This window comes from Aegilops tauschii, chromosome 6, assembly GCF_002575655.3.
Source record: "Aegilops tauschii subsp. strangulata cultivar AL8/78 chromosome 6, Aet v6.0, whole genome shotgun sequence".
Taxonomy (NCBI): domain Eukaryota; kingdom Viridiplantae; phylum Streptophyta; class Magnoliopsida; order Poales; family Poaceae; genus Aegilops; species Aegilops tauschii.
In genome coordinates, this window is record NC_053040.3 from 492,091,545 (window position 1) to 492,119,510 (window position 27,966).

Consider the following 27,966-nt stretch of genomic DNA (forward strand, 5'->3'; position numbering starts at 1 on the left):
GCGGGCGGGGCGGAAGCAAGGGCGGGCGGCGGCAGAAGGAGGAGGGAAAGCGCGCGGGGCTGAAATGTCGGGATTTTGGATGCAGGGCACCGCAGCCGCGAGGGGGAAACCCGCGTTTTCCCGGGTTGGTGTCGGGATTTTGCCGCGCCGCTTAAAATTTTTTGCGGGCCGGGACGGGATGCGGGTTCTGGTCGGGCAGGTTTTCCGGCCCGTACCCGCATTTTGACGGTTATTTTGCAGGTCGGGGGCGGATGCGGGGTCTGCTAGAGTTGCTCTAAACAGATGTAGTATGTTTTAACCGACAAATCACATTTTACATATTTATTATGATCCAAAAAATCTGAAACTTTTTTCACACATTGTAGTTCCAAAGTTTATTGAGCCAAATTTGAAGTCTATATGTTTTTTATTTGAGAGAAACAAAAAAGAGAAACTTCCATGTACTAAGTTACTTTGTCAGCACATATATACCAGGATGTTAGGATGCTGTCGATGTACGGGGTGCATTCAGTATTTCAGTTTCAGTTGCTTATAATAAACAGCTGCAGAAGTGTTTAATTAACTAGCTCATACATTTGGTAACTTGAAACACACAGTTACACAAAGAGATACATTACTATGATTTTGTTCACAACAGCAATAAGATAGACGTTGCCCCATTCATAGTTGCCTTTTTTTTCCCTACCCCATACATGTACACATGTTTTTCAAACTGGAACATGCAGCGTAAATTGTGACTTACGGGATCGATCCAGTATGATAAGACGCTCTGCTACGTCTGTCATCCATGGTCTTTGATCCACATCAAGGTTAAGACATTCCACAGCGATAGAGGCCAAGCTATCAAGAATCTTCAAGTCTTCTGTTACCGCAATTTCCTCGTCAAATAATGGAGTTGCTTTCTTCTCTTTCTTGTAAGCTTCAAGGAAATTGTTTACTAAGCTACCGCCGTCGGAATGTGTGGCTTTCTTCCTACTAATAAGCTCCAAGATGACAACTCCAAAACTGTAGACATCACTTTTTTCTGTTAGTAGCCCTGTTTGCAGATATACTGGATCCATATAACTCATGTCACCAATGATAGATCCAGTATGTTGTATGTCTCTCGCAATCAACCTTGATATGCCAAAATCCGAGATCTTTGGCACAAACTTATCATCCAAAAGTATATTTGCTGGTTTAACATCACCATGTAGGATCTTGGTACTGGTTTTTGAGTGCATATAAACCAGACCATCAGCTGATTCTGCGGCAATACTTAAACGCACACCCAAGTTCAGAGGCACCTTCCTGTTGTCATGAAGAATGTCATCGAGGCTACCATTGCAGAGAAACTCATAGACTAGAATCGGGGCATCAACTTCTAGGCAACAACCCACAAGCCTAACGATGTTCTTGTGGATGATTTGAGATTGAATGATGACTTCATTTGCAAATTGTTCATTCTCCAGCACACTACCAGTAATAGGTTTCTTAACAGCGACTTGTTCATTATCAAGAAGGCCCTTGTAAACTTCACCGAAGGCACCTTTTCCAATAAAATTGCTACTCTTCAAAATTGGCTTGAGCTTCTCCTTCTCAAACAGTTTTATGAAATTTGCCTTCTCTAATGTTCGCCCACCGTTCTTCTCATAAAATTCTCTAGTTTTCTTTTTCTCTTTGTGAAGAAGAATAAGCAATGATATTGCTGCAATGACAAAAACACCACCTATTCCACCTACATGGACACATAAATAAAAAGATTTCATATAACTGAATTTCTAATAAGTATTCTGTGTGCAGAAGAAATATAAGAAGGGAACAACTCTTCTGTTAACTTGCTTTGCTTTTTTCCACGATAGCATGTATTTTCTTGCTCAGGGGTACGTGGCTACACCCCAAGACCCAATATTGACTATCGAATGGTACATAGGGATTTGTGCCGAGTTTCCATGTTGGGAATTTGCCCACACGCTGATTAATATCATTGATTTGTCATTAGTGTCAGACATGAGCATGAGCCCTTTTCAAAGACATCCGTGTGGGAAACAAAACATTATCACAAATGATTTTGTGAACCGTCTGACTTTATTGGTCACTAATAATACTCCATCCGTCTCATAATGTAAGATGTTTTTTAACACTATAATAGTGTCAAAAAGCGTCTTACATTATGGGACGGAGGGAGTACAAGACTATCACATATGGCTTAGTGTGAGGAACCGTGTGTGATAGCTGAGTAGAACCCAAATCTGAGAACACCCGAGGCTTACATCCAGGAGTTTGTTTTTCTCTTTCCACCATTCTGACTCATACTTGCCACAATAAACACCCATCCCTACCCCCTTCCGCCTCATAAATAAAAAACCAATCATATTCACGCAGCACCCAGTAAAACCATCACCACGCTTATATGTACCGACGAGGAGATCTAGAAAACACCCATGAGTTTAGTTCTGGGTGTATTAAGACCTTCGTATTTGGAAGTCTGAGTTCCGGGCCTCTCCAAAATTGTTGGCACCAGTTAACCATCTGTTTAGCTTTACCACTGTTCCAGATTGTCATATCTTAGTAGGTCAGGCTTAGTAGAGGCCTGGAGGGTACTAGGTATAAGAAGAAAAATATAAAGTGAAAATAAACATTATGTTGCATCCCTGCCACGGCAACAATTTTGTTCTTTTTTGGCCTTTTCCGGACGTACTAGTAGAAACCCCCACTACCACCACCAGATAGACGATACCTACCCTGTTCTGCTAGTTATCCGGGAATATGTCTGAGGGGACGCATGCTGATTAAGCAACATTAAGTAGATATAACAACACAATTATGCACGAACTACAAACAGAGAGGAAGAAAGGGTAGATTCAGATCCTGTACTATTTGCTAGATATGAGTATATAAAACAACAAAAACAGTCATAGCCTAAAGTTGTGCTTACCCAAAATCACCCGTGCTGCTATGGGGAATTTATCTGCGCAGGTTCCTTTAATGCCGTCGCCTTTCATTCCTGGTTTACATGGACAATCATAGCCTCCTAACCTATTTTTGCATACCCCGTCAGCGGAGCAAGGATACAAATCGCGGAGCTTGCACTCATTGATGTCTGAAAAGGAGAAATACAAAGGAATGAAATTAAGATGGAGTTTCTATATGAGCTATTGTGGCGTAAAATTAAAAGAGAGAGTCTGGATGTGCAAACTGAAAAAAATAATCCCACCTTGGCATCCATTGACGATGTAAGGGTTGCCATCGTAATGGTCCAAGCATTTGCAGACATACCCCTGGCCACTAGTCGCGTTGGCACAGGAGCTGTTGCCGCTGACGCAGGCGTAGTCTGGAGGTGGCGGTTGGCCTTTCGCCGGACATGAACCGTTCGGGATGGAGAAATCGATCACGAAAGGGACGCCCCTCGGGTATCTATTGGGTAGGACCTCGTAGCCATACATGTCTGGCGTGGAGAAGTTGTACCATAAGCTCTCCACCACCATGGCGTAGGAGCACGGGTTGGTCTTAAACAACGTGTTTGTTTGGCTCACAGTGAACGCCAGACCAAGCACGGTGATGGGAAGCGCTTCCGGCAAGGCAGCTTCACAGCAGCCCCGTCGCGAACGCGAGGAACTGCGGCTCCATGAGATCTGAAATGCAGGAGAGCATTAATTCCTTCTGTGAGTTGCCAGGTACTGACGGCGACCATAGATGGCTATAGACCCTAATCTGGACTCTCCAGCCGACGCCGATGAGAACATTGCGCTCTGTCGACAGGAGGAACGGACTTATCTTGTTGCCCAAATGCATCATTTGATTATTGCTTATGTAATCGTTTCGATTTTGGCTGCAGACAGATGATACCGCGCCATAGGCTCGCGCCTCACCATTTGCAATGGATATATCGATGAGCTCAAACGCCGTATTATCCAGTGATCTATTCCAAACTTGACTCCACTCTGGCTGCATTAATTTACGATCCAATAGAAAGCAACATTAATTAATTACAGCACCGTGTCAAAAATCATTAATTAATTACCACATAGTAAATCATTATACACATAATTGGAGATAACTTGGCACGATGCAACTGGCAAGATAGCAAGACATCTTGTCTTTTGCCAGCATGATGATTCTATTAAACACTTATATTTTAGTGTAAGTTCGGTTGTGCCGTGTGACACAGTTCAAGTAGCTTCAAATCTGTATCCTCATGTAGTGCACGTAACATGTTAGGTACTAGCTCTGTTCTGGTTTATTGGTCTTTTTAGTATTTAGTGTCAAAATTTGACCATAAATTTAACTAAGAAAATAATAATGCATGTCACCAAGAATTATATTGTTGGATTTGTATTTGAACATAGTTCCCAATGATATTATTTTTGGTTATATGCATTAACATTTTATTAGTCAAATTTAAGGTCAAATTTTGACACAAAATGCGAGGGGGGCCAATAAACTAGGACAGAGGTAGTAATTGGTTGCGGGATATTGATAAATAATTTTCGACACATATTTTTGTGAGGGCGGCTGCCTTATGCTGGGCATTGTGACTTAACAGAAATGATGTGGTTTTTAACAATAAATGTGTTTCATCTCCTGTGCAGGTTATCCATGCATGTACGTGATGACTCCGTACTTGGACTATTCTACAGGGGCTGAAGGATAGAGACCTTTTCATGATGGGGTCTACATGGCTGGAGCATAGGGTCAGGAAGATTTTCTCACCCCATGAATGGCAATGTACTCTCCGGATAGGATTTGCCCCATCCTAAGATGAATTGCTTTTTTATTGCTGTAAAACAATATGTATTTTTGGGTCGTTTGGACTTGTTGTATGTGTGTGTCATGCTGTGCAGAGGCCGGGCATTCTTCCAATACGGTTGTGTCACCTCTATATTTCAACTCAATGAAATGTCCTTTATTAAAAAAGTAAAACAGCCTACCTCCACCCTGTCGTGCTCCTCGAATATATGCTGATATGCTCCGCTGTTGGCAAGGTAGGCGCGGTGAGGATTGAAGGAGTCATTGCAGGTGACCTGGAAGCCCTCGCGGAAGCAGCCAGGCTTCATGCCGAACGGGTAGGGAATGCTCATGTTGCCGCACTTGTTGGGGCAATCCGCAAGTGTGATCGGCTGCTGCTCATCTTGCTCAGCAGCAGCAGCCTCCAGGATCAAGTGAGGAATCGCCGCTGAAAGGAGGAACAGGAGTAGGATTACTGGAAGCGGCTGGGAATGGGATTGCGAGGGCGTGGTCGTGGTCATGGCCATGGCCATGGTGCGCTCTCTTGCAAGCAAACTGGATCTATGCTGTGGATGCAAAGCTAAGCTCCGTCCGGGCTTACTGAGTTGGCTAAACTTATTGGGTAGCGTCGGCGGTCTACTATATACAGTGGACTAGTGGGCACCGTACGGCTGTCATTCTGGGATATTCCCTTTTGCTCCTACGTGCATATGCACCAATTGTCGAAATACACATTTCGAAAAATTGAAAAATTCGAAACAAAAATCCCGCGTATATATCCGGACATTTTATGTCCGTTCACAAGGTTTCGGTGAAAAACGACGTTTTTTGTGGCTTGTGTAAAAAAGACAATTTCTGATGCTTCATTATAACTATTCACGAGTCATTTCTTTATCTTTTTTACACAAGCCATAAAAAACGTCGTTTTTCACCGAAACCTTGTGAACGGACATAAAATATCTAGATATACACGTGGGATTTTTGTTCCAAATTTTTTAACTTTTTAAAATGTATGTTTTCGACAATGGATGCATATGCACCTAGAAGAAAAAAAGCCGCGTCCTATCATTCTTTGCTACTCCAGCATCTTTCATCTTCTCTCGCTTTCTTTAATCGTCACTAGACAGCCGTACGTGACAGCAAACAGCGAGTGGACTGCAATCAATCTTTTCTCTACTTCTTTAATCATCGCTTGACTGAGCGTGGCAGTAAACAAGGGAAATAGTGGACTGCAACCCATCTTTTCTCTCTTTCTTTAATCATCACCTGACTGAGCCGTCGGCATCGGAAACAGTGCGAGCTGCTACGCCAATGGCCGCTAGTGAGGCCACATTTTCTTCGGAGCATGGCTAAGCCAACAATCGGCTACAAGAAGCTGTCATGTACATAAGACTTCATTAATATGTGTGATGTTATTCATATTACTAGAAAGTAACATATATCTGATAATATGTAACACTTTATTAATTAGGCGATAGACTCATCTTGCCTTGATATGTGTGATGTTACTCATATTAGTAGCAACTAGTTATGTTACCACATGTCTCTCTTTCTTTATTTATTGTTTGCCATATTACCTATTTTATTTCGATATATGTGATGTTACTACCTATATTACTCTGACTGTGGGTAGTCTAAGGCTAGTCATACTGGGTAACATAACTAGTATCATTTATTTGGGACTTGCAAACATGCTTATATGGTAGACAATTAAAGAAGGGAGAGAGTGTCATAGTAACATTGATAGATACCGTATCATAATAAATATTAAGCTATTATGTATCTCGCATGTCAATAAACGAGATCATCTATAATATTAATCTATAATACTATGCACTACGACCACTATGACCAGCCTAATAGCCGGCATGTACAATAGTACATTTGAAATGTGTACTACTTTGTAAATAGTTGGTCCACCTTATAATCTCACAAACTATCTTGGGGCTCGTGTTGCAACTGGCTATAGTAGTGAAGAGCCTGCTCTCTTCTCTCCTCTTCTTTCTCCTCCAACTAAAAAAAGATATAATATTTTAGATCTTATAGCATGCTTATGTTATCTTATTGTATTTGCTCTTGGTCGGTGACACGACCACTATCTATCCATTACTGAAACAACTTAATTCCTTTTCTGGAGAAACATTAAACTAAGAATAAACATTAAAGTTAATTCCTTTGCTACTCCAGTATCTTTCATCTTCTCTCTCTTTCTTTAATCATCACTAGGCAGCCGTATGTGACAGCAAACAGCGATACAGTGGACTGCAATCCATCTTTTCTCTCTTTCTTTAATCATCACCTGACCGAGCCATGGGCATCGGAAGCGGTGCGAGCTGCTGCGCCATAGGCCGCAAGTAAGGCCACATTTTCTTTACTCGGTGACGTGACCAGTGTCTGTATCCATTATTGAAACAACTTAATTCCTTTTCTGGAGAAACATACTAAGAACAAAATGCATCGGCGGGTGTGTTGTGCAGGTTCCGAAACTTTAAAAACCGTCCCAGCTCCTCAAAGTACACGAGTGTCCTTTGGATCTGATTTTAACCAGTACAGCTTATAGCCCGCTTACATAGCAATTTTATATATGTGAAGGAAAGAGATATGAAAAAATAAAGAGAGTGATCTCTCATGCAAGAGCCTAGCTATATGCGTGTTCCAAGACAGATGCAATAAATGTGAAGAAAGAGATAGAGAAAAAAATAAGAAAATGAGAAAAAGTAGTACTTATAGTCAACCTTATAGCTCACCTTATTGTATAAGCGACTATAGATGGTGCCAATATAGGACATGGCACCACTACCGCTATACTATTAACCATGATCTAAGTCACTCATGTATTTTACTATGAACCTTAGAGCATCTCCAGCCGTCCCCCGGAGCATTTTTTCAGCGTCGACGGACGAAAAAAGTCCCAGCCACGTCCCCAGGACGTCGTTTTGCGTCGGATTTCGGCAAAAATAGCCCCGGCGATCTCAGGCGAAACCCAGCCCACCGTGAGGCACCAGGGGCGTCCGACGCTATTTTCTACATGCACAAACCGCTACCTCCACAAGGGCTGCGCGTACCGGGACATCAAGGCCTCCAACATCCTTCTCGACGCCGACTACCAGCCCCAGGTACACTCATGCTCGCCGTCGCCGTCCATCAATACACTCTGCTCCTGCTTCCTCTGTTCGACGGCGGCGATCGGTGACAGACGTTGCACTACGCACGCACGCAGGCAGATTTCCAACTTCGGGCTCACATGGTGGCTGCCGTCAGAGTGGACGCACCACGCCATCTCGCCCATCGAGGACACGACGGGGCTCCACGACGCCCTGTGGCTTGACCCGGGCCGTCTCGTTGCTGCCTGCCACGCCTCCTCGCTGCCCGCACTCGCCGTGCGCCCTCGTCATGCCTCCTCGCCGCCCGTGGTCGCCAACCAGGTCGCGATGGTGCCGGTTGGGTGGGGGGACGACTGGATTTTTTTCCTCCCCGGTGCAAATATTCCACCGGGACAACCCCAGAAGGACGAAAAAACGCCTCCTCGGAGGCACAACGGATGGAGATGCTCTTAGGATAAACCACCATACCATGCATAGTTTTCCCAAAACCACGGTAAAGAGCACAACAGTCAATGAAATTCATCATTCGCCTTTACATTTATGTATTCATCTCATTTTTTCAGGGACGTGCATAGTCTAAGGCCCTTAGACTAAGGGTATCTCTAATCGAATAAAAACTAGCGCCCACCAAAAAAGCTGTCATGTTGGGCTTTAACCCACTTCTAATCCAAACCAAAAAAGCCTTTGACTCCCGTTGCCATTATGGAACGGCCAAGGAAAAAAAACTAGACACCAATATATACGTGTCTTCTCACCAAACAGGCATACGGCCAAGGAAAAACGACAACCGAGCGGGTGGTGAGAACGCCACCAACCCCAAACCGAGCATGAAAACAGGAGACAAGTGAAAACAAGTGCGGCTGGTGTTTCGCGTTATTGGCCGCCCTATCCCGTCCATGAGGTGGTCGATCGGGTTGATCGGCCTAGTTATATTTTGGCGGTATTGACGCAAGGGCCTCATCGTCGAATTGTGGCAGCAGCTTGCGTTTAGGATAACTCCTTATCTGGTGTTTGTAGCCATATCCTTCTTCAGCGGTTAGGACTTTAGTCCATCTGTCGTTGAGCGTATCCTATTCGGACTTTATCTGCTGCTGCTTCTTTTTTAAACTTCGCAGTGGCAATAAGCCGCCGATTGAAGCGTTCTTGTTCCAAAGGTTCCTCTGGGACGATGAAATCTTCGTAACCAAGGCTAACATCTTCTTCGGAGGCAGGTAGATAATTACTGTCCTCCGAATCATCGTGATCGGTGGGCTCTTCGGGACTGACTTGACCCTCCTCCCCTTCTGCTTGTTCGAATGCGGGGTCGATGGGATTGTCGGGGTCTTCGGCATTTTCCGGGTTATCGCCCTCTCCGGTGCCGGTATTGCTTTCCCTGCCTCTGCATGATCATGAGCGGCGCCGTTGACGTCGGCGTTTTGGTGGATCGTCGGCGGGCTTTTCTTCTTTTTCTGGAGTGTCGTCGTCCTTCTTGGGTGTATCCACCATGTATACATCGTATGTAGAAGTGGTCGTCCAACGCCCGGTGATGGGCGGGTTTTGACCTGGTTCAGCTTCGACATCTTTGTCCATGCCGTCGATGTCTTCCGAAGAGTAGTCTAGCATGCCGATTAAGTCTTCGACAGTGGCTATTAAGTGGGAGGTCTGTGGGCTGTAAAATTCCCTAGGTTTAGCCCCTAGTCCGGGCTGAACGTAGTCCGGAGGCGAGACTTCGGTGATGGCGATGGATTGAATTAGATCCAGCGCCTCGTTTAACAACGAGAGCTGGGTGGGTGCTCGAAGGCCTATGAAGTCGCGCTTAGTGTTGGCCAACTGGCCGAGCCCGAGGGGCGCAGAGTTTGAGGATTCGAGGCTTGTATCCGGAAACGAGTCCGGCTTCTTGGCAATGGATGCGGTCCGGATTGACTCTGGTCTGCCGATGACGTGGTCGCACCTGAGCCCGAGGCTAGAGGCCCCGTGGAGGTGTAGAGTCCGGCGGGATCTATCCTCCCGTCAACAGACATGGCAGTACGCTCCGGATCGAACGACGGAGTGACCACGAGCGCCGACCCCCGGAGGGGATCGGATGGTAGATCCAAAGGGCGTTCTTCATGTAGGCGGGGCGTGGCGGCTGAGGTCGCGAACCCCTCAAAGATCAGGTCTCCTCGGATATCGGCGATGTAGTCCAAACTTCCGAACCTGATCTGACGACCAGGGGCGAAGTTGTCGACCTGATCAAGGTGACCGGTCAAGTTGGCACGTAGCACGAAGCCGCCAAACACAAAAAGCTGGCCAGGGACAAAGGTTTCCCCGAAGAAAATGCCATTGTCGACAACAAGGCGAGCCATCGACCCTTTTGATGACAACACACCGGAACCCTCAATGAAAGCACAAATGTTGGTGACAAAACCGGCAGATCTCAGGTAGGGGGTCCCAAGTTGTGTGTCTAAGGGTCAATGGTAACAGGAGACTATGGGGACACGAAGTTTACCCAGGTTCGGGCCCTCTTAAAGGAGGTTGTACCCTACGTCCTGCTTGATTGTATTTAAGGTATATGATGGTTACAAGAGTTGATCTACCTCGAGATCGTAATGGCTAAACCCTAACTGGTGAGCCTATGATTGTTCTGATGATCCCTACGGACTAAACCCTCCAGCTTATATATACACTGAAGGGGCCTAGGGTTGTAAAGTGTCGGTTACAGAGAAAGGAAATATTACACCCGGACACCTATGTTTGCCATAACTTGTACACTAGAGTCATGTCCGGATACGGGGGGCGACCTTCTGCTTTATTTCATGGCCCAACAATCCGACCCACATCGAGTAAACCGGACACCTGAGGACCCCCTAGTTCAGGATGCCTCAATGATGGTCATCTCACCAAGAGCCATGTGAAAAGAGTGAGTCTCCGGCCTCCAATGGTCCGTAAGGGCGGTAATGGCCGTGGAGTTCATCCATGGTGGTGTTCCTTTAAAGTTGAGCACAAACTGAAGAAGATCCAATCTTTTGTGATAAGGCTCGTAGCGACGGTCATATAGCAGGGCTTGACGCGAGTTGTGGCCCCTCAACCGAAGTATTGGAAGAACCTACAGAAACAAACGCACAATATGTTACTTCTCTCAACTTGTCACAATATGAAAATCCACCAATAGAGATAGATAATTACCTCCCCTCTTTCCACTAGCACAGCATTATATTCGGATTTGTTTGATTTTGATTTTCTTTTTTTTGGTTGTGAGAGGTCTGAGTCCACAGCTGGGGAAGAGTCGTCAGATGACAATTGAAGGGGTCTGCCTCTTTCAAAGGGAAAATGGTTCTCCTCGTAGAAATCATCAAGGCCGGGATATTTATCTGTCTCGAACATCCTACATGATACATTATAGACTAGTTAATATAAATGCATAAAACATTCACTATGTTATAAAATACTCTCTAAATCCACTTGCATTTTACACAACGCTTACAACTTTTCACCACATTCAGATACATACATACAAAATCATAGATCCATAATACACATTTGAAATTATATCTAAAGTCACAAGCATTTGAATACTTATATATAATGTCACAAGCATATTTGACAAAAAAAGACACTTTCATACACAAAGGTAAATATTTAATCTCTAAATCAATTACTACACATCCCAACACAAATGCTTTTCAACCAAACTTATCACAAATAATTTATTCAAACTTATTAGGAACGAATCATCTTAGGATTCAACATAATACAATTTCTTTTCCTATCTCTAAGTCCAATACTACACAATAGCAAGTACTTCAACAAAACTACTATATATTCTTTCTAAACGAAATCTAATCCAAACAATCTTCTAATAGATCACAAAAAATGGATCTTAGGGCTCCACCATGTTTCAAATAATGCATCTAAAATAGCCAATGTTGGCTGAAAAAATTGGAGGAATAGGGGGAGAATACCTCAAGCAACTTGGGGATGATCCAATCCATGAGTTTTAATGGCGAAAATAGAAGATTTGGGAGGGATTTGGAGGAAAGGAGAGAGGGGCGAAACCTTCTGTTTGTCCAGGCAGCTGGAGAAAGGCGGGGCTGCGAGTGGGGTGGGTCCCACCCGCGGCCCGCGTGTGTTACTTAATTCAGGGCAGCAACGCCACAGCCTCTGGTGTTTCCATGGCTGGGCAGAAACGCCAGAGCCCTTGGCATTTCCGGAAACACAATCTGGCTCGGTGTTTCCAGCCCACCATGTCAGCGAGCCGCACCAGTTGGGCCTGACCATGGGGCCAAGGCAACAACGCAAGCTAGCTCGGTGTTTCTAGCCTGCCATGTCAGCGAGCCGCGCCAGTTGGGTCTGACCATGGGGCCAGGGCAACAATGCAAGCTAGCTCGGTGTTTCTATGTGCAAGAGAAACGCTACGGGCTATGGCATTGCTAAAAGGGTCATATTGTGAAATAATTTCGTTTCGAGTTCATTTTGTGCTATGATTTTCTGACAAGGTCAAAACAGTGATTTTGGCTTATATTCTACAACAAATAATGGATGTACCAGAAAAGGTGTTATCTGCCAACCAACCTGTGGTTGGATGGTTAGGTGAACAGTGGTATCTCTAGCCCACCAGGGTTCAAATCCTGTTGCTCGCATTTATGTTGGATTTATTTCAATATTTTCGGCGATGCGCATTCAGTGGGAGGAGACGTCCCGTTGACTATGAGGCTCCTAGGGTGACTTCGTAAAATCTCAAGATGATATGACGGCTCAGTCTTTCGAATGTGCTCATAAGGTAGGGTGTGCGTGTGTACGTTCATAAGGATGAGTGTATGCGCGTATATATTGGCGTTTGCGTCTGTACTGTTTTACAAAAATGTTATCTTTCTAAAAAAATTGTTATCAAGCGTTTCGCTTCTGTTTTTCTTCAAATCTAACAAAAACTTTCCGCTTCTTTTTCACCGAGTAGACATGTTTTCTTATTGTATAATGTAAACGGTGTTGGATAGCTTTTCACCATGCGCTCTTTGATAACGAAAGAATCTAGAGAGAGAGTAATTGCACCAAGCTAGCTCCACACTAAAGCTTTTGCTTGTCTTAAGGCTGGTCATAGTGGGAGTAACATAGCAAGTAACATAACATGTCCCAAAAAAGTTTGCTTACATGGCATGTATTTAACGAGTGGAGACATGGTTGGAGTAACATAATATGTTACTGTAACATAGCACATCTCAAGGCAAAATGAGTCTACATCTTAATAAATGATGGCTTCCATGATACCACATACATGCATGTTACTCCCCACTATGAAGGTGATAACATAGACTACTAACATATGTATGTTACTAGTCCAAGTTACTCCCCACTATGACTAGCATAAGACTACCCACAATGGAAATAATATAGATTGTAACATCAATGCCATCTAAGCAAAAAATATGATGTGGCAACTAATTAATAAGGAGAGAGACAAATTAAATAACATAGCTAGTTACTTACTCATACCATGAGTAACATCATACCTACCAAGACAAGATGAGTTTATAAGCTAATAAATGAAAACCCTCTATGTTACTATCCACTATGGAGGTACTAACTTAGACTAGTAACATATGGATCCTACTACTCTATGTTACTTCCCATTGTGGATAGTCTAACCCGCCTGCCCTACCTTCACGCGTTGTCGGTGCTCAATTATTGCCCGCTGCCTCGCCCACACGCCATTTCACCGACCAATTATTGCTCTTGAGGGGTGCGATAATTAGCAACCTACACAGGCGGTACACCGCCCGCACCGCGAGGTTACGTTTAGAGCATCTCCGACAGTTAGTTCACATGTGAAGGCATTTTCAACAGGTTGTAGGTGGTCTTGTTGGTAAAAATGTTAAGGTTATCAACCAATAAATTATTAAATACTCCCTCCATTTCGGTTTAAAGGGACCGATTCAAAAATTTCACCAGCGAAGATAGATGGTATGGCAGAATAATTTTTGCAGTTTACAGAAATGTTCAATTAATGTGCTCGTTTAAAAAATCTTTACCAATGCATTAATCGTAGTACATGCATGTGTGACCAATAAATGCCAGAAACTTTAACATTCATTTTTGAGTTTTCTCTTAATTCTTGCATGCAGCGATTTAACACACCTCAAAATCTGAACATGTGATGGGTGCAATAAAAATGAGACTTATAATAAGACTTGTAAACCGGAAGGGAAGGAGTAACTTCTCCGGTGGGTTGTGTCTAACATATTCGATAAGAGGTGAGAAAATAAATGTGCTAACTCACTATTTTCACCTTGGAACTTGTGCAAGGTTTGTTGGTTAATTTACATACAATTTTACTCTATCTTCACATTTATTTTATGCCACATTATCAATTGTCCTACGTGACAAATTTTACCAATAACTATCTTACACCTATTAGAGATGCCCTTAGGCCGTGTACAGTGCGTGCTTAAGGAGGTGTGTAGAAAAATAAACCGATTTTTCTAAAGCACCAGTGCCTATTTCTACAGAAGAGACGCCAAATTAAGCGTCTACCATGTACAAATAAGCACCGGTGCTTAAGAAAAGCCTGGTTTATTTCTCCAAGCACCTCCTCTAAGCATCTTGTATTGTACAAGGCCTTAGAGGCCAACAACATCATATAAATACTCACTAAAGTATTGCTTAAGAGTAAGGCTAATAAAAATCCATTCATATAATAGTTGTAGACTCTACATACTATGTCATTAGTGTCTAGCTCACATTCTTCTTTTACAAATTTAAAGCCCACTCATCTTCTCTCTCCTCTCATTTCTCTTCCAACTAATCACAAATCAATAAGTGGGAACTCTTATGGCTAGCTTATGTCATCTCTATTATAAGTACTTCTCTAAATAGAATAGGCAACAAGAGACTAGAGATTATATATATTTGCTCTCTTTTCACCTTGGGACTTGTTCACGAGTTGTCAGTTCATCTACTGTAGCACACAAGTTTGCTCTTTCTCTTTTCTACTCTCTCAGTTCGTAGTGCATATAGATTTTTTGAAAAATCAAACTTTATAAATTTTGATTAAGTTTGTAGAGAAAAATTTATACATCTAAAATACCAAATACATATCATTAGATGCATCACATGATGTACTCTCATATTGTATATATTTGGTATTATAAATAAAAATAATTTTCTCTATAAATTTGATTAAAATTTAAAAACTTGACTTTTAAGAAAAAATATATGCACTACAATATGAAATGAAGGGAGTAGTACTTTTTGCATAGTCATCGGGCTAACTTTGCCAGCAATTATGTAAAGCACTGTCCGGGATGCCCTCACAGTACGGAACAGCAAAGCCGTATCATGTGCCTTTCCACGTATATCCATCTGAGCGAAGAGATAAGACCATCCTGATACTGTTCGGCCCGCCCTGCGCTTTTCTGCTTTGGATACCTGACGACAAACCTTGGAACTCACAAAGATAGATGCACGTGTCTGCACGCCTCCATGGAACTCACAAAGATAGATACACGTGAGCTGGAGCTGGAGGAGACTCCGTGTCATGGAGCATTGGGCTTGGACTATTGGCCAGTACTACTAGATCCTGGGCCAAAATGATTATTCTGAGCTTGTCAGAAAAGTTTGTCGCAAAGTGAATTATGTATGATTTTTTTCACAATATGACCCTTTCAAAAACGCCATAGCCTGCGGCGTTTCTGGGCCACACCTAAACGCCGAGCTAGCTCGCGTTGCTGACCTGGCCCACCATACTGAGCACTCGGTGCTTGCTGACGTGCCAGGCTGAAAACGCCAAGCCAGTCCGCGTTGCTGGAAACGTTAGGAGTTTTGCTATTTCTTCCCTCGATAAAAACACCAGGGGCTTTGACGTTTCTTGTCTGGATTAGGCTTCGACGAGCATTGTTGGTCAGGTGGGGGAAACCACCACCCCCCCCCCCCCCCCCCCCCCCGCCCCGCGTTGAAAATTCAAAAAAAAAATACAAATGGTTAAGATTCTGGCCTGGTATAGTCAATTCATGCTGTTTGTGCGCAGCTTAGAGCAAGTACAATATGATGACGTAGGCGGGCTCTAAGACTTTAAATATTATATTTTTTATGAGTTGGCGGAGAGAGAGAAGAGGAAAGAGGAGAGAAGAGGCTACTAACTAACAGCCGGCTGTAGCATGTGCTCCTAGAAACTTTGTGTGAGAGAGAGGTGGGCCATGTAATAATAAAGTAGTACAGGTTTACATACAACTATTGTACTTGTCGGCTATAAGATTGGCTATAGATAACGTGGCAAGATCATATAGCCAGCACCCAGCTATACTATTAACCATGCTTTTACACAAACACAAGATACCATAGCCAGCTAGTTGTTCTGTCAAATCACTACTTGTAGGGTGGCAGCCTACTAGGTCATGGTGTGGCTGCGACCAAACTCACTGTTCTGATATTGTCATAAAATCATAGCACAAAACAAACTCGAAACGAAATTATTTCAAAATCTGACCCTTTTAGCAACACCATAGCCCGTGGCGTTTCTGTTCCACACAGAAACGCCGAGCTAGCTAGCGTTGCTGCCCTGGCCCATGATTAGGGCGAGGACACGTTGCTTGCTGACGTGGCATCTGGAAACACCGAGCCGGTCCGTGTTGCTGGAAACGCCAGGAGCTTTGGCGTTTCTTCCCGAGATATAAACGCCAGGGGCTTTCGCGTTTCTGATCTGGCCCACCATCAGTCCTAGTGAATCGGTGGATACATTGCTGAAGTATTGCAACATGAATTTTGATGGAGGACAAGAGGACACTTAGGACATGTTCTAGCTAGACTCAGGATATTTGGAGCGACAATGCTGCTAATTAGGACAAGTCCTAAGAAGAATCAGATGCTAAGCTGAAACATGGGCGTGATGTGTGCATGGGTCTACTTAAGTGAAGAAGTATGCTTAGTATGTGGTGGCCATTATCCAGTTTGATTTACGACGTTGATGAAATATTTTATTATTTTCTTTGTAGGCTCAAGGGTATTTGTACGTATGTTTATAACTTGAGCTACTATATTATCTAGTGTGATTGCGACGTGGCCGGAATATTTTAGTCGTATAAACCAATGAATGCGTAGTATGTTTAGTACGTGATGGCCATTATCCAGTTTGATTTGCGATGTTGCCGGAATATTTTATTATTTTCTTTGTAGGCTCAAAGATATTTATACGTATGTTTATAATTTGGGCTACTATAATATCTAGTGTGATTGCGATATGGCCGAAATATTTTACTCATATAAGCCAAGGAGTGCTTAGTATGCTTAGTACGTGATGGCCATTATCCAGTTTGATATGTGATGTTGTCGAAATATTTTATTATTTTCTTGGTACGCTCAAGAGTATTTACACGTATCACTACTAAGGAAAAGCCTAGTAATAGCGCGGGTTTAATACGTATCAGTAGCGCGGGCGCCCACACTACTAGTAATGCACTACAGCTATTGCTTAGCAGTAGCGCTGGTTACCCGCGCTACAGCTAAGACGAATAGCGGTAGCGTGTGTGGACGCCAGCGCTACTGCTAAGCTAACTATTAGTAGCGTTCTTCGAAGCAAGCGCTACTAGTATCCTGTTTTTCATTTTTTAATGTATTTATATGCCGTTATATAAATTTTGATACAGTACCAATTTAACTTTTGGTCACTTTTGATCCATCCACATGGATTAGATTCATTTGGATGAATTAAAAGTGACCAAAAGTTGAATTAATAGGATCGTCGTACTAATTCAACTTTTGGTCACTTTTGATCCATCCACATGAATCTAATCTGCGTTCCTTCCACCAATGATATAATAAATAATAATGATTATAATAACAAATCATCATCATATTAATATAAAAATCATCATAGTCATAGTGTAGCTATCTCATCACCACCAACACTAGCTAATAATAATCATCATAGTCATTACCACCAACACTAGCTATTTAATCATCATAGTCATTACCACCAACACTAGCTAGCTAATCACTTTTACTGCTCTCTCTTAGGTAAAATAGCATAAAACATGTGTAGCGCTCCAGCTTCATCATATTGGAGCATGCAGATGAACTTGTCTTGTAAACGTGGGTTGTGCTTCTGATCGCTGCCCCCTAGTACTTCTCTGCGATCCTTTACAATTTTGCTCCAGTCTTTGACTATTAAGACTTGCTGGCTTCGAGAAATGCAGAATGCACTCATGTGCATTGTAGGATATCTTGGTCGTAAGCTAATAATACTCATGTGACCTTTAGGCTCGATCCAACGAGGCACAACATTCATCGGAAGTCCTTGTTGAAGAACATCGTAGTAACATACTTAGTGATGTCTACTACGCAACCTTCTTCTTGTAGACGTTGTTGGGCCTCCAAGTGCAGAGATTTGTAGGGCAGTAGCAAATTTCCCTCAAGTGGATGACCTAAGATTTATCAATCCGTGGGAGACGTAGGATGAAGATGGTCTCTCTCAAGCAACCCTGCAACCAAATAACAAAGAGTCTCTTGTGTCCCCAACACACCCAATACAATGGTAAATTGTATAGGTGCACTAGTTCGGTGAAGAGATGGTGATACAAGTGCAATATGGATGGTAGATAAATGTTTTTGTAATCTGAATTTATAAAAACAGCAAGGTAAATAATAATAAAAGTGAGCACAAACGGTATTGCAATGCTAGGAAACAAGGCCTAAGGTTCATACTTTCACTAGTGCAAGTTCTCTCAACAATAATAACATAACTGGATCATATAACTATCCCTCAACATGCAACAAAGAGTCACTCCAAAGTCACTAATAGCGGAGAAGAAACGAAGAGATTACTGTAGGGTACGAAACCACCTCAAAGTTATCCTTTCTGATCGATCTATTCAAGAGTCCGTAGTAAAATAACACGAAACTATTCTTTCCGTTCGATCTATCATAGAGTTCGTACTAGAATAACACCTTAAGATACAAATCAACCAAAACCCTAATGTCACCTAGATACTCCATTGTCACCTCAAGTATCCGTGGGCATGATTATACGATATGCATCACACAATCTCAGAATCATCTATTCAACCAACACATAGAACTTCAAAGAGTGCCCCAAAGTTTCTACCGAAGAGTCAAGACGAAAACGTGTGCCAACCCCTATGCATAAGTTCACAAGGTCACTGAACCCGCAAGTTGATCACCAAAACATACATCAAGTAGATCACGTGAATATCCCATTGTCACCATAGATAAGCACATGCAAGACATACATCAAGTGTTCTCAAATCCTTAAAGACTCAATCCGATAAGATAACTTCAAAAGGAAAACTCAATCCATTATAAGAGTTTAGAGGGGGAGAAACATCATAAGATCCAACTATAATAGCAAAGCTCGCGATACATCAAGATCGTGCCAAATCAAGAACACGAGAGAGAGAGAGAGAGAGAGAGAGAGAGAGAGAGAGAGAGAGATCAAACACATAGCTACTGGTACATACCCTCAGCCCCGAGGGTGAACTACTCCCTCCTCGTCATGGAGAGCGCCGGGAAGATGAAGATGGCCACCGGTGAGGGATCCCCCCTCCGGCAGGGTGCCGGAACAGGGTCCCGATTGGTTTTTGGTGGCTACAGAGGCTTGTGGCGGCGGAACTCCCGATCTATTCTGTTCCCCGATGTTTTTAGGGTACATGGATATATATAGGCGAAAGAAGCCGGTCAGGGGAGCCACGAGGGCCCCACGTGGGTGGGGGGGGCGCCCAGGGGTAGGGCGCGCCTCCCTGCCTCGTGGCTTCCTCGAAGCTTCCCTGACGTCTACTCCAAGTCTCCTAGATTGCTTCCGTTCCAAAAATAACTCTCCCAAAGGTTTCATTCCGTTTGGACTCCGTTTGATATTCCTTTTTCTTCGTAACACTGAAATAGGCAAGAAAACAACAATTTGGGCTGGGCCTCCGGTTTATAGGTTAGTCCCAAAAATAATATAAAAGTGTATAAATAAGCCCATTAAATATCCAAAACAGAATATATAATAGCATGGAAAAATCAAAAAATATAGATACGTTGGAGACGTATCAAGCATCCCCAAGCTTAATTCCTGCTCGTCCTCGAGTAGGTAAATGATAAAAACAGAATTTTTGATGTGGAATGCTACGTAGCATATTTTTCAATGTAATTCTTCTTTATTTTGGCATGAATGTTCAGATCCATAAGATTCAAGACAAAATTTTAATGTTGACATAAAAATAGTAATACTTCAAGCATACTAATAAAGCAATCATGTCTTCTCAAAATAACATGGCCAAAGCAAGTTATACCTACAAAATCATATAGTCTGACTATGCTCTATCTTCATCACACAAAATATTTAATTAATGCACAACCCCGATGACAAGCCAAGCAATTGTTTCATACTTTTGATGTTCTCAAACTTTTTCAATCCTCACGCAATACATGAGCGTGAGCCATGGACATAGCACTATATGTGGAATAGAACGGTGGTTGTGGAGAAGACAAAAAGAAGAAGATAGTCTCACATCAACTAGGCGTATCAACGGGCTATGGAGATGCCCATCAATAGATATCAATGTGAGTAAGTAGGGATTGCCATGCAACGGATGCACTAGAGCTATAATTTTATGAAAGCTCAACAAAAGAAACTAAGTGGGTGTGCATCCAACTCGCTTGCTCACGAAGACCTATAGCAATTTGAGGAAGCCCATCATTGGAATATATAAGCCAAGTTCTATAATGAAAAATTCCCACTAGTATATGAAAGTGATAACATAAGAGACTCTCTATCATGAAGATCATGGTGCTACTTTGAAGCACAAGTGTGGTAAAAGGATAGTAACATTGTCCCTTCTCTCTTTTTCTCTCATTTTTTTATTTGGGCCTTCTCTTTTTTTTTCCTTTTTTTTTTATTTTTTGGCCTCTTTTTTTTAGTCCGGAGTCTGATCCCGACTTGTGGGGGAATCATAGTCTCCATCATCCTTTCCTCACTTGGGACAATGCTCTAATAATGATGACCATCACACTTTTATTTACTTACAACTCAAGAATTACAACTCGATACTTAGAACAAAATATGACTCTATATGAATGCCTCCGGCGGTGTACCGGGATGTGTACTGAATCAAGAGTAACATGTATAAAAGAATTATGAATGGTGGCTTTGCCACAAATACAATGTCAACTACATGATCATGCAAAGCAATATGACAATGATGATGCATGTCATAATAAACAGAACGGTGGAAAGTTGCATGGCAATATATCTCGGAATGGCTATGGAAATGCCATGATAGGTAGGTATGGTGGCTGTTCTGAGGAAGGTAATGGTGGGTGTTTGATACCGGTGAAAGGTGCGCGGTAATAGAGAGGCTAGCAACGGTGGAAGGGTGAGAGTGCGTATAATCCATGGACTCAACATTAGTCATAAAGAACTCACATACTTATTGCAAAAATTTATTAGTTATCGAAACGAAGTACTAGGCGCATGCTCCTAGGGGGATAGATTGGTAGGAAAAGACCATCGCTCGTCCCCGACCGTCACTCATAAGGAAGACAATCAATAAATAAATCATGCTCCGACTTCATCACATAACGGTTCACCATACGTGCATGCTATGGGAATCACAAACTTTAACACAAGTATTCCTCAAATTCACAACTACTCAACTAGCATGACTCTAATATCACCATCTTCATATCTCAAAACAATCATCAAGTATCAAACTTCTCATAGTATTCAATGCACTTTATATGATAGTTTTTATTATACCAATCGTGGATGCCTATTATATTAGGACCAATTTTATAGCCAAAGCAAATTACCATGCTGTTTAAGACTCTCAAAATAATATAACTGAATCATGAGAGATCAATAATTTCTATAAAATAAAACCATCACTGTGCTCTTAAAAGATATAAGTGAAGCACTAGAGCAAATTTCAACTAGCTCAAAAGATATAAGTGAAGCACATAGAGTATTCTAATAAATTCCGATTCATGTGTGTCTCTCCAAAAGGTGTGTACAGCAAGGATGATTGTGGTAAACTAAAAATCAAAGACTGAAATCATACAAGACGCTCCAAGCAAAACACATATCATGTGGTGAATAAAAATATAGGCTCAAGTAAAGTTACCGATAGATTGACATGAAAGAGGGGATGCCTTCCGGGGCATCCCCAAGCTTAGGCTTTTGGTGTCCTTGAATTTTACCTTGGGGTGCCTTGGGCATCCCCAAGCTTAGGCTCTTGCCACTCCTAATTCCATAATCCATCAAATCTTTACTCAAAAACTTGAAAACTTCACAACACAAAACTCAAAATCCTAACAGAAAAAAAGATACGGGGCTTTTAAAATCTGGAGAGGCAAAAAAATCAAAAAGTTTCAAATTATGGTCAAACTGTGGTCAAACAATGGTCAAACTAATTATTCTAGAATATTAGTGTTACTAAATAATTATTTCAGTTTTTTTGAATTTTGGTCAAATCTGGTCAAACTGTGGTCAAACTGTGGTCAAATAATGGTCAAAGTAATTATTCCAGAAATATTAGTGTTACTAATTAATTATTGTTTTTTAAAATAATAGTTTCAAACTCAAACAGTGAAATGTGTCACTTCATGCTCAAGCTAAATTCCTGAGGGTTAATAGAATTGACATCTTACTATTGTCAGGAAAACAACAAGTGCAAACTTGGAAACGAGGGAGAATAGAATCCGGAAGTTAAGCGTGCTCAGGCTGGAGTAGTGAGAGGATGGGTGACCGTCCGGAAGTTAGATGATTTGGAATGATGAGGGGTGATTAGAGATTAGAGGATAAATTGAGCAGTGATGAGGGGTGGTGATTAGAGATTAGAGGTTAAAATAATTCAGAAATTTGAAAATCAAAAAAAATTTAAAAAAAATTCACAAAAAAAATTTAAAAAATATATCATAAAATTGGTAACACCAACCGGGACTAAAGGTGGAGCTCCAGGCTGCGTCCACGTGGACGGCCTTTAGTCCCGGTTCGTGTAAGAACCGGGACTAAAGGGGGGAGGCATTAGTAACGACCCTTTAGTCCCGGTTCAAAAACCGGGACTAAAGGCCCTTACCAACCAGGACAAAAGCCCCCTTTTCTACTAGTGGCACTTCAGAGAAATTTCTATTTGAAGTATTGTTAAAATATCTATTGCTAACCAAAAATAAACAGAGCTCCTTCAATTAGCTTAGATGAATCACAAATAGCAGCTTGACAATACGAATATAATTACATTAAGCAACCGTTTACATTGTTGCAAGCACATCAACCCTTGAACACATAAAGATCTAGGCACAACACAACACACACATAATTCATAAAAGTTTCTCACCAAACATAATCCTAATGATAGTAGATCTGAAATGATCAATTTCATTGTGAAAAGAGCCACACCTAGCAGACATACGTCTATTTGGCCCTCTTCAAACAAATGGTGTCGGTGGTTGTACCGCTGGTTCCACTTTGCCAGCGGGGTAGTTTCTTGCAGTCGAACAAAATATGACTATTATGGGCCAAAGTTGAACTGTAATATTGCCTATGATTACGACCACTGATGTTAGGAGTGTCCAAAGTATTCCCTTTCTCATACATAATGGTGCTATCAGAACAACATTTTTTATTGTCAATTCCAAATTTGTATAGAGCAATAGGAGGGAACTTAAGACACATACTCCTGTAGCAGCCTTGTGAGCAACTGGAGATATCATCATATAGGTACCAATTGCAAAGGCAGCCACCAAGCTTGCAAGTGAAATCTTCATGAAATAGAAGGCCATTCCTAGGTGCATTTTCCGGCTCCGAATATTATACAAGGGAGATCCAGAAGACATGAGGGAAATTGTAGCCATCGTGGCAAAAGTGAAGGCAAGTGCGTTGGCCAGGGTAAATGCATCAAATGCATACCTTCCAGCAAGTGTTGGTGTGCCTCCATTATTGTGATCATCAGCTCTATAACCTCCAGGCATGGCAAAAGTTGCACCAAACGTCACAGTTGCAATTAGGACAGAGCCAATACATAGAGTTTGTGTTCCTTCTTTCACTATCTCCATGTTTTTATTATCATCCTGTGTTTCTTGGATAATGTCATTTTCTTCAAAATTATCCTGGCGAGAAATACCGCATTTAGCACCAGCAAATTTTAGTGCGAGGTGTATTTTTGCTTCACTGTTCTGCAAAATAAAAATAAATAAAGATGAACAACACAAATCACAATTTCTCTGCTTAAAACTAAAATAACCGAGCATGTATATTACCTGGTTGTAATACAGTCCGTGTTTGGGAAGATTGCAACGTGCTATGTCTAGTGCAGTCTCACCTTTCTCATTTGTTAAATTTAAGGATACTTGTCTATTGCCAAATAGAGCACAAAACATTGTAAGACCCCCTCTCTGGATAGCTAGGTGTAGTGCAGTGTTTCCATCATTGTCTTGCATATTCAAAATCCATGATAACGATCTGTTTCTGCAAGCAGAACCGACAGTATGTATATGCATTTTGTCAACTGCAATATGAAGAAATGTCCTTCCCCGAGCATTGCGCAAACCAGCACATCTGGATGACTTCTTAAGAAAATCACGGATGACAAGTGTTGCATCAACGGATGCAGCCACGTGTATGGGGAATAGTCCATTGTTGTCAGGTTGATACAATGCGTCTGGATTGGCTTCCAGTAGAAGTGCACGTATAGTCCGTCGGTCACTTTGCCCTAGCACAGATGCAACCAAGTGGAGAGGTGTACTTCCATTCTCATCTTGTTGTATTGTAAGGGCTTTGTTCCATTCTAACAACATCTCTGTAAGATCTACAAGTGGCGTCTATCAGTTCAAAAACTAAAAACTAATCAATACGAGAGAAAGAGAAAAGTCAACAACTGAAAGAATTGCCTATAAATTGTATATCTGCCCGGATTTGTGCCTTGTGAGCGCTCTGCATACACTATCTTTTTTTAGGAAACAGAGAAAAATGCTCGAGCAATTTACAGTTATACTTTGTCTCTTCTATATTATGAGGGCATATAAGCTAGGTTATATGCGTTTTACTTAGCTGGCCATTCCAATTGATTCACGAAGTATACCAATATAATTTGGAACTGTCGAGAGAGAAGAAACACTGAACTTGTACAGATTGCTAGTAGCATCACTTATTCTAGGGACATGGATTGTTTGCTGTGGCAATATACAAAATCTGGGGTCTATTCTATTAGCACCCAGTACAAATTTTAGAAGGGTTAGCCCTGTATGTATACATGTTGTCAGGTCTCTGGTTTCTCCTCCTGGGGCTAACCCTTCTAAAATTTGTACTGGGTGCTTTCTGGGACAAATTCTAGGGACATGGATTGTTTGCTCTCATAATGAATCCATATCTCACCTGTTTTTGATTGTGTGGTAGCTAGAGCTATCTGGGACAAAGTTTCTTGTTATTTTAACAGGGCTGTAGGTTTTTCCTATGTTTTTTTTTGGAAAAGGAGGCTTTTCCTATGTAAACAATGCTAGTTTCTAGATTACTAAAAAGAATCCTGCTACTCTTAACTCAACACTGTCTGTACTTTGCTGCTCTATTGTGGTGTTTGTGGAGCATTAGAAATGGCATGATCTTCGACAATCTGAAATGGCTCTCTGTTAAGCAGGTTTGGGCTCTGATTCTTCTAACTCTTTGGAAATGGAAGCTCTTGCACTCCGAATGGATGGAGAGGGAGATAGGCAGGTTCTGTTTATTCTCCAGCCAGGTGCTGCATGCACCTCTCCCCATTGCGCGGGGGTAAATTCAAACCCGTGTGTTTGGAGTACCAAAATTCCAAGTAGGCTTCCAAAAAACTACCACATTCTAAAAATTTCCAAAACACTAACACAAATTTGGTTGGCTATTTCAAAAAACCCAAATTGTCGTGTTATTAAATTATCTGGCTTATGACACAGCTGGGACCCACCCATAAATGCTGACCACTAACACCGTGAGTGTTGATCATTCGCGCTCGCTCGCGGGCGATGCGCGTTGGCAGGGCAACAAAGGCCACGACAGAGCCTCCTTCTACTCTCGTCCTTCCCATGGCGGGCCTGGCGCGTGCGCGTGACGAGCTCGCGCAGGAGGATGGGCGGGAACTTGAAGCAGTGGCCATTGTCCGGGTAACAATTCTTTGTCGACTTAGAAGTTGCAAGAGCCAGGATTTACAGCATATATTTAAAGCATATACCTGACTTTTTGATTTCAAAACATACATGGTAACAATATCATGCACACCTTCTGTAGTGTCAAAATATAGGACATATTTTGGTGCTATGACAGTGTCAAACAACCTCTTATGTTATGATACAAAGGGAGTACTTGTCTATGTTAATAAAATCATCATTTTCACGATCCATGTTGTGACTTGCATTTCTTCATAGTCGGAAGGTAGCTATCACCAGTTCACCACACAGAAGGGAACTTTGTACATCACAACGCAGTACACGGTGAGATATGTGGTCGTCTGGACTAAAATGAAAGGCGCAACCAAATCGCCATTTCCATTAAAAAAATCGTCATTCCAATGGTTGTGACAGAAAATATACGGCCCTGCTTGGAGCGCAGGTGAATCAGCGGCAGAGCCACAGCCTGGGCAGCCGCCCGGCATATATCCCCCCCTCTCTCTCTCTATTTTTTTTCTTTTGCATAAGGGAGTTCGCTCTGATTTTCATTAATGAAAGCCAAGCTACATAGGATATGGTCCAAAGGATAAAAAAAAACGAGTTGAAGGAAATATGCATATACATACAAGTCCCACTAATAAAATATTTTGATCAGAACAAAACACTAACGATTCTAATCCAAATTTATGCTAAATTGTAAATGTTTTGCAAAAATGTGTCGACGGCTTAAATGAGATTTGAGGTTGAAAATGAAGTGAGCATGAGTACCTTTGCCTCGGAGAACAGCAGCATGCAAGGCATTTTGTCCATTTGGTCCGGAGTATGAAAGAACCCCGTCGCTCAACTCGTAGAGTGTTTTTGTGATGCTTTTTCTTTGAAGTAAGATGGCCAGGTATAGCGGCGAAGTACCGTCCTTCGGAAAACTGGCTAATTGTGAGTCCTCCTCCATGAGCAACTTGACTACTTTATATTGCCCAATGAAGCAAGACTTGGCAGCGGCATGCAAGGCTGTCTCGTTGATCTTATTTTCTGTTCTCAGCAGTGCCTTCACTCTGTTAGTGCTGCCGTCCTCGCCTCTAGCAAGATCAATGAGAAGAGACACCATTTGGATGTTGGCCATCCGTGCAGCACAGTGCAAGGGTGTATCTCCCCTGCTGTTCTGCATGAAGAGGAGGTCTGGTGCCTTCCCGTAGATGAAACCAGCTTTTTTCAAGAAATCCTCGTGATAACTAGTGGTGGCGGCAACCACATGGAGAAGAGTGTCACCTCCGGCGGTGACCGCATACACGAGCGACTCTCGGAGAAATGCTTCTTCGTCACCGGGTGGAGAAGCTGACTGCACTGCCAGGTTTCCGACAGTGCCGTTGCTGGGGGCGGCTGCTTGCCCGTCAAGAAGCGATTCCAGCTTGTTGAAAGTGCCCGAGCATGCTGCCGCTGCCAGAAGTCCGGCACCCATCTTGACCTCCATGGGGGTCGCCGGCGGAGGAGCAGCAATTGCCACAGCGGGTGAGCTAGAACCGGGAGCGGTCTCCCCGGTGCTCGACGCCATCGACCACCAAGGTACACGAAGGGGTTGCAGATCTGGTGAGTGGAATTAGAGACGGGAACGGATCAAAGTGGAGGAGCTCGAACGGATGGATTTGCTTGGGGCTAGCAGCTATGTGGGTAAAAAGGAGGCGAGCAAGACGTCGGAGCAGAGGGAGGCGAGAGTGTGAGTGGGTACTGGGGAGGAGGTGACCGGCACCGGCCAGCCCCCCTCTCATTTACCTCGGCCAACGCTGCTCCATCACGTTTGAATTGAATGGAAGCTGTCCATGCAGGCAGACCGATTTATTACTGCTCTTTACGCCCCACCATGGCTCGCTTGGACACAAGAACCAACTGCACGCATCATCAATGAACTATACTGAAGCGCGCCGTGCGGGCTGCAGCCGTAGCTGGGTTGCCGTTGGTTGCATTGCATGCATCATGAATGCTTGACTGAAGTACTCCTCCAGTGTGCATGCGGCCAGCCACATGCGTTGCAGTGCATCGCGGCACGCCGGCCAGCACATTACACGTTGGTCACTCCACGCGGCAGAAA

General features: G+C 42.7%; 1 protein-coding gene and 1 pseudogene across 2 annotated transcripts; both read right to left on the bottom strand.

Annotated features, from left to right (window-relative positions):
* Nucleotides 1-553: 553 nt before the first annotated feature.
* LOC109746346 (wall-associated receptor kinase 1-like) lies at nucleotides 554-5,323 on the bottom strand (annotated as a pseudogene).
* Nucleotides 5,324-22,920: 17,597 nt separating this feature from the next.
* On the bottom strand, nucleotides 22,921-27,689 carry LOC109746345 (protein ACCELERATED CELL DEATH 6-like). 2 transcript variants are annotated; one of them, XM_040393179.3, is made up of 3 exons: nucleotides 26,652-27,689; nucleotides 24,012-24,550; nucleotides 22,921-23,927 (listed from the first exon to the last, which is right to left on the bottom strand). In XM_040393179.3, the coding sequence occupies exons 1-3, from the start codon at nucleotides 27,430-27,432 to the stop codon at nucleotides 23,181-23,183; spliced, it is 2,067 nt and encodes a 688-aa protein (XP_040249113.1). In that variant the 5' UTR covers nucleotides 27,433-27,689; the 3' UTR covers nucleotides 22,921-23,180. The 2 variants fall into 2 exon arrangements, with proteins under 2 accessions (XP_040249113.1, XP_040249112.1); XM_040393178.3 differs by having other exon boundaries at nucleotides 24,012-24,559; nucleotides 26,652-27,688.
* Between the last annotated feature and the right edge of the window lie 277 nt (nucleotides 27,690-27,966).

What these genes read in the sequence shown, in the direction of transcription:
- LOC109746345 (XM_040393178.3), bottom strand. Translation starts at nt 27,432, where the DNA reads ATGGCGTCGAGCACCGGGGAGACCGCTCCCGGTTCTAGCTCACCCGCT. An exon ending in TGCTGTTCTCCGAGGCAAAG is followed by an intron (nt 24,560 to 26,651) that starts GTACTCATGCTC and finishes CGCCACTTGTAG; the next exon opens with ATCTTACAGAGATGTTGTTA. An exon ending in ACGGACTGTATTACAACCAG is followed by an intron (nt 23,928 to 24,011) that starts GTAATATACATG and finishes TTTATTTTGCAG; the next exon opens with AACAGTGAAGCAAAAATACA.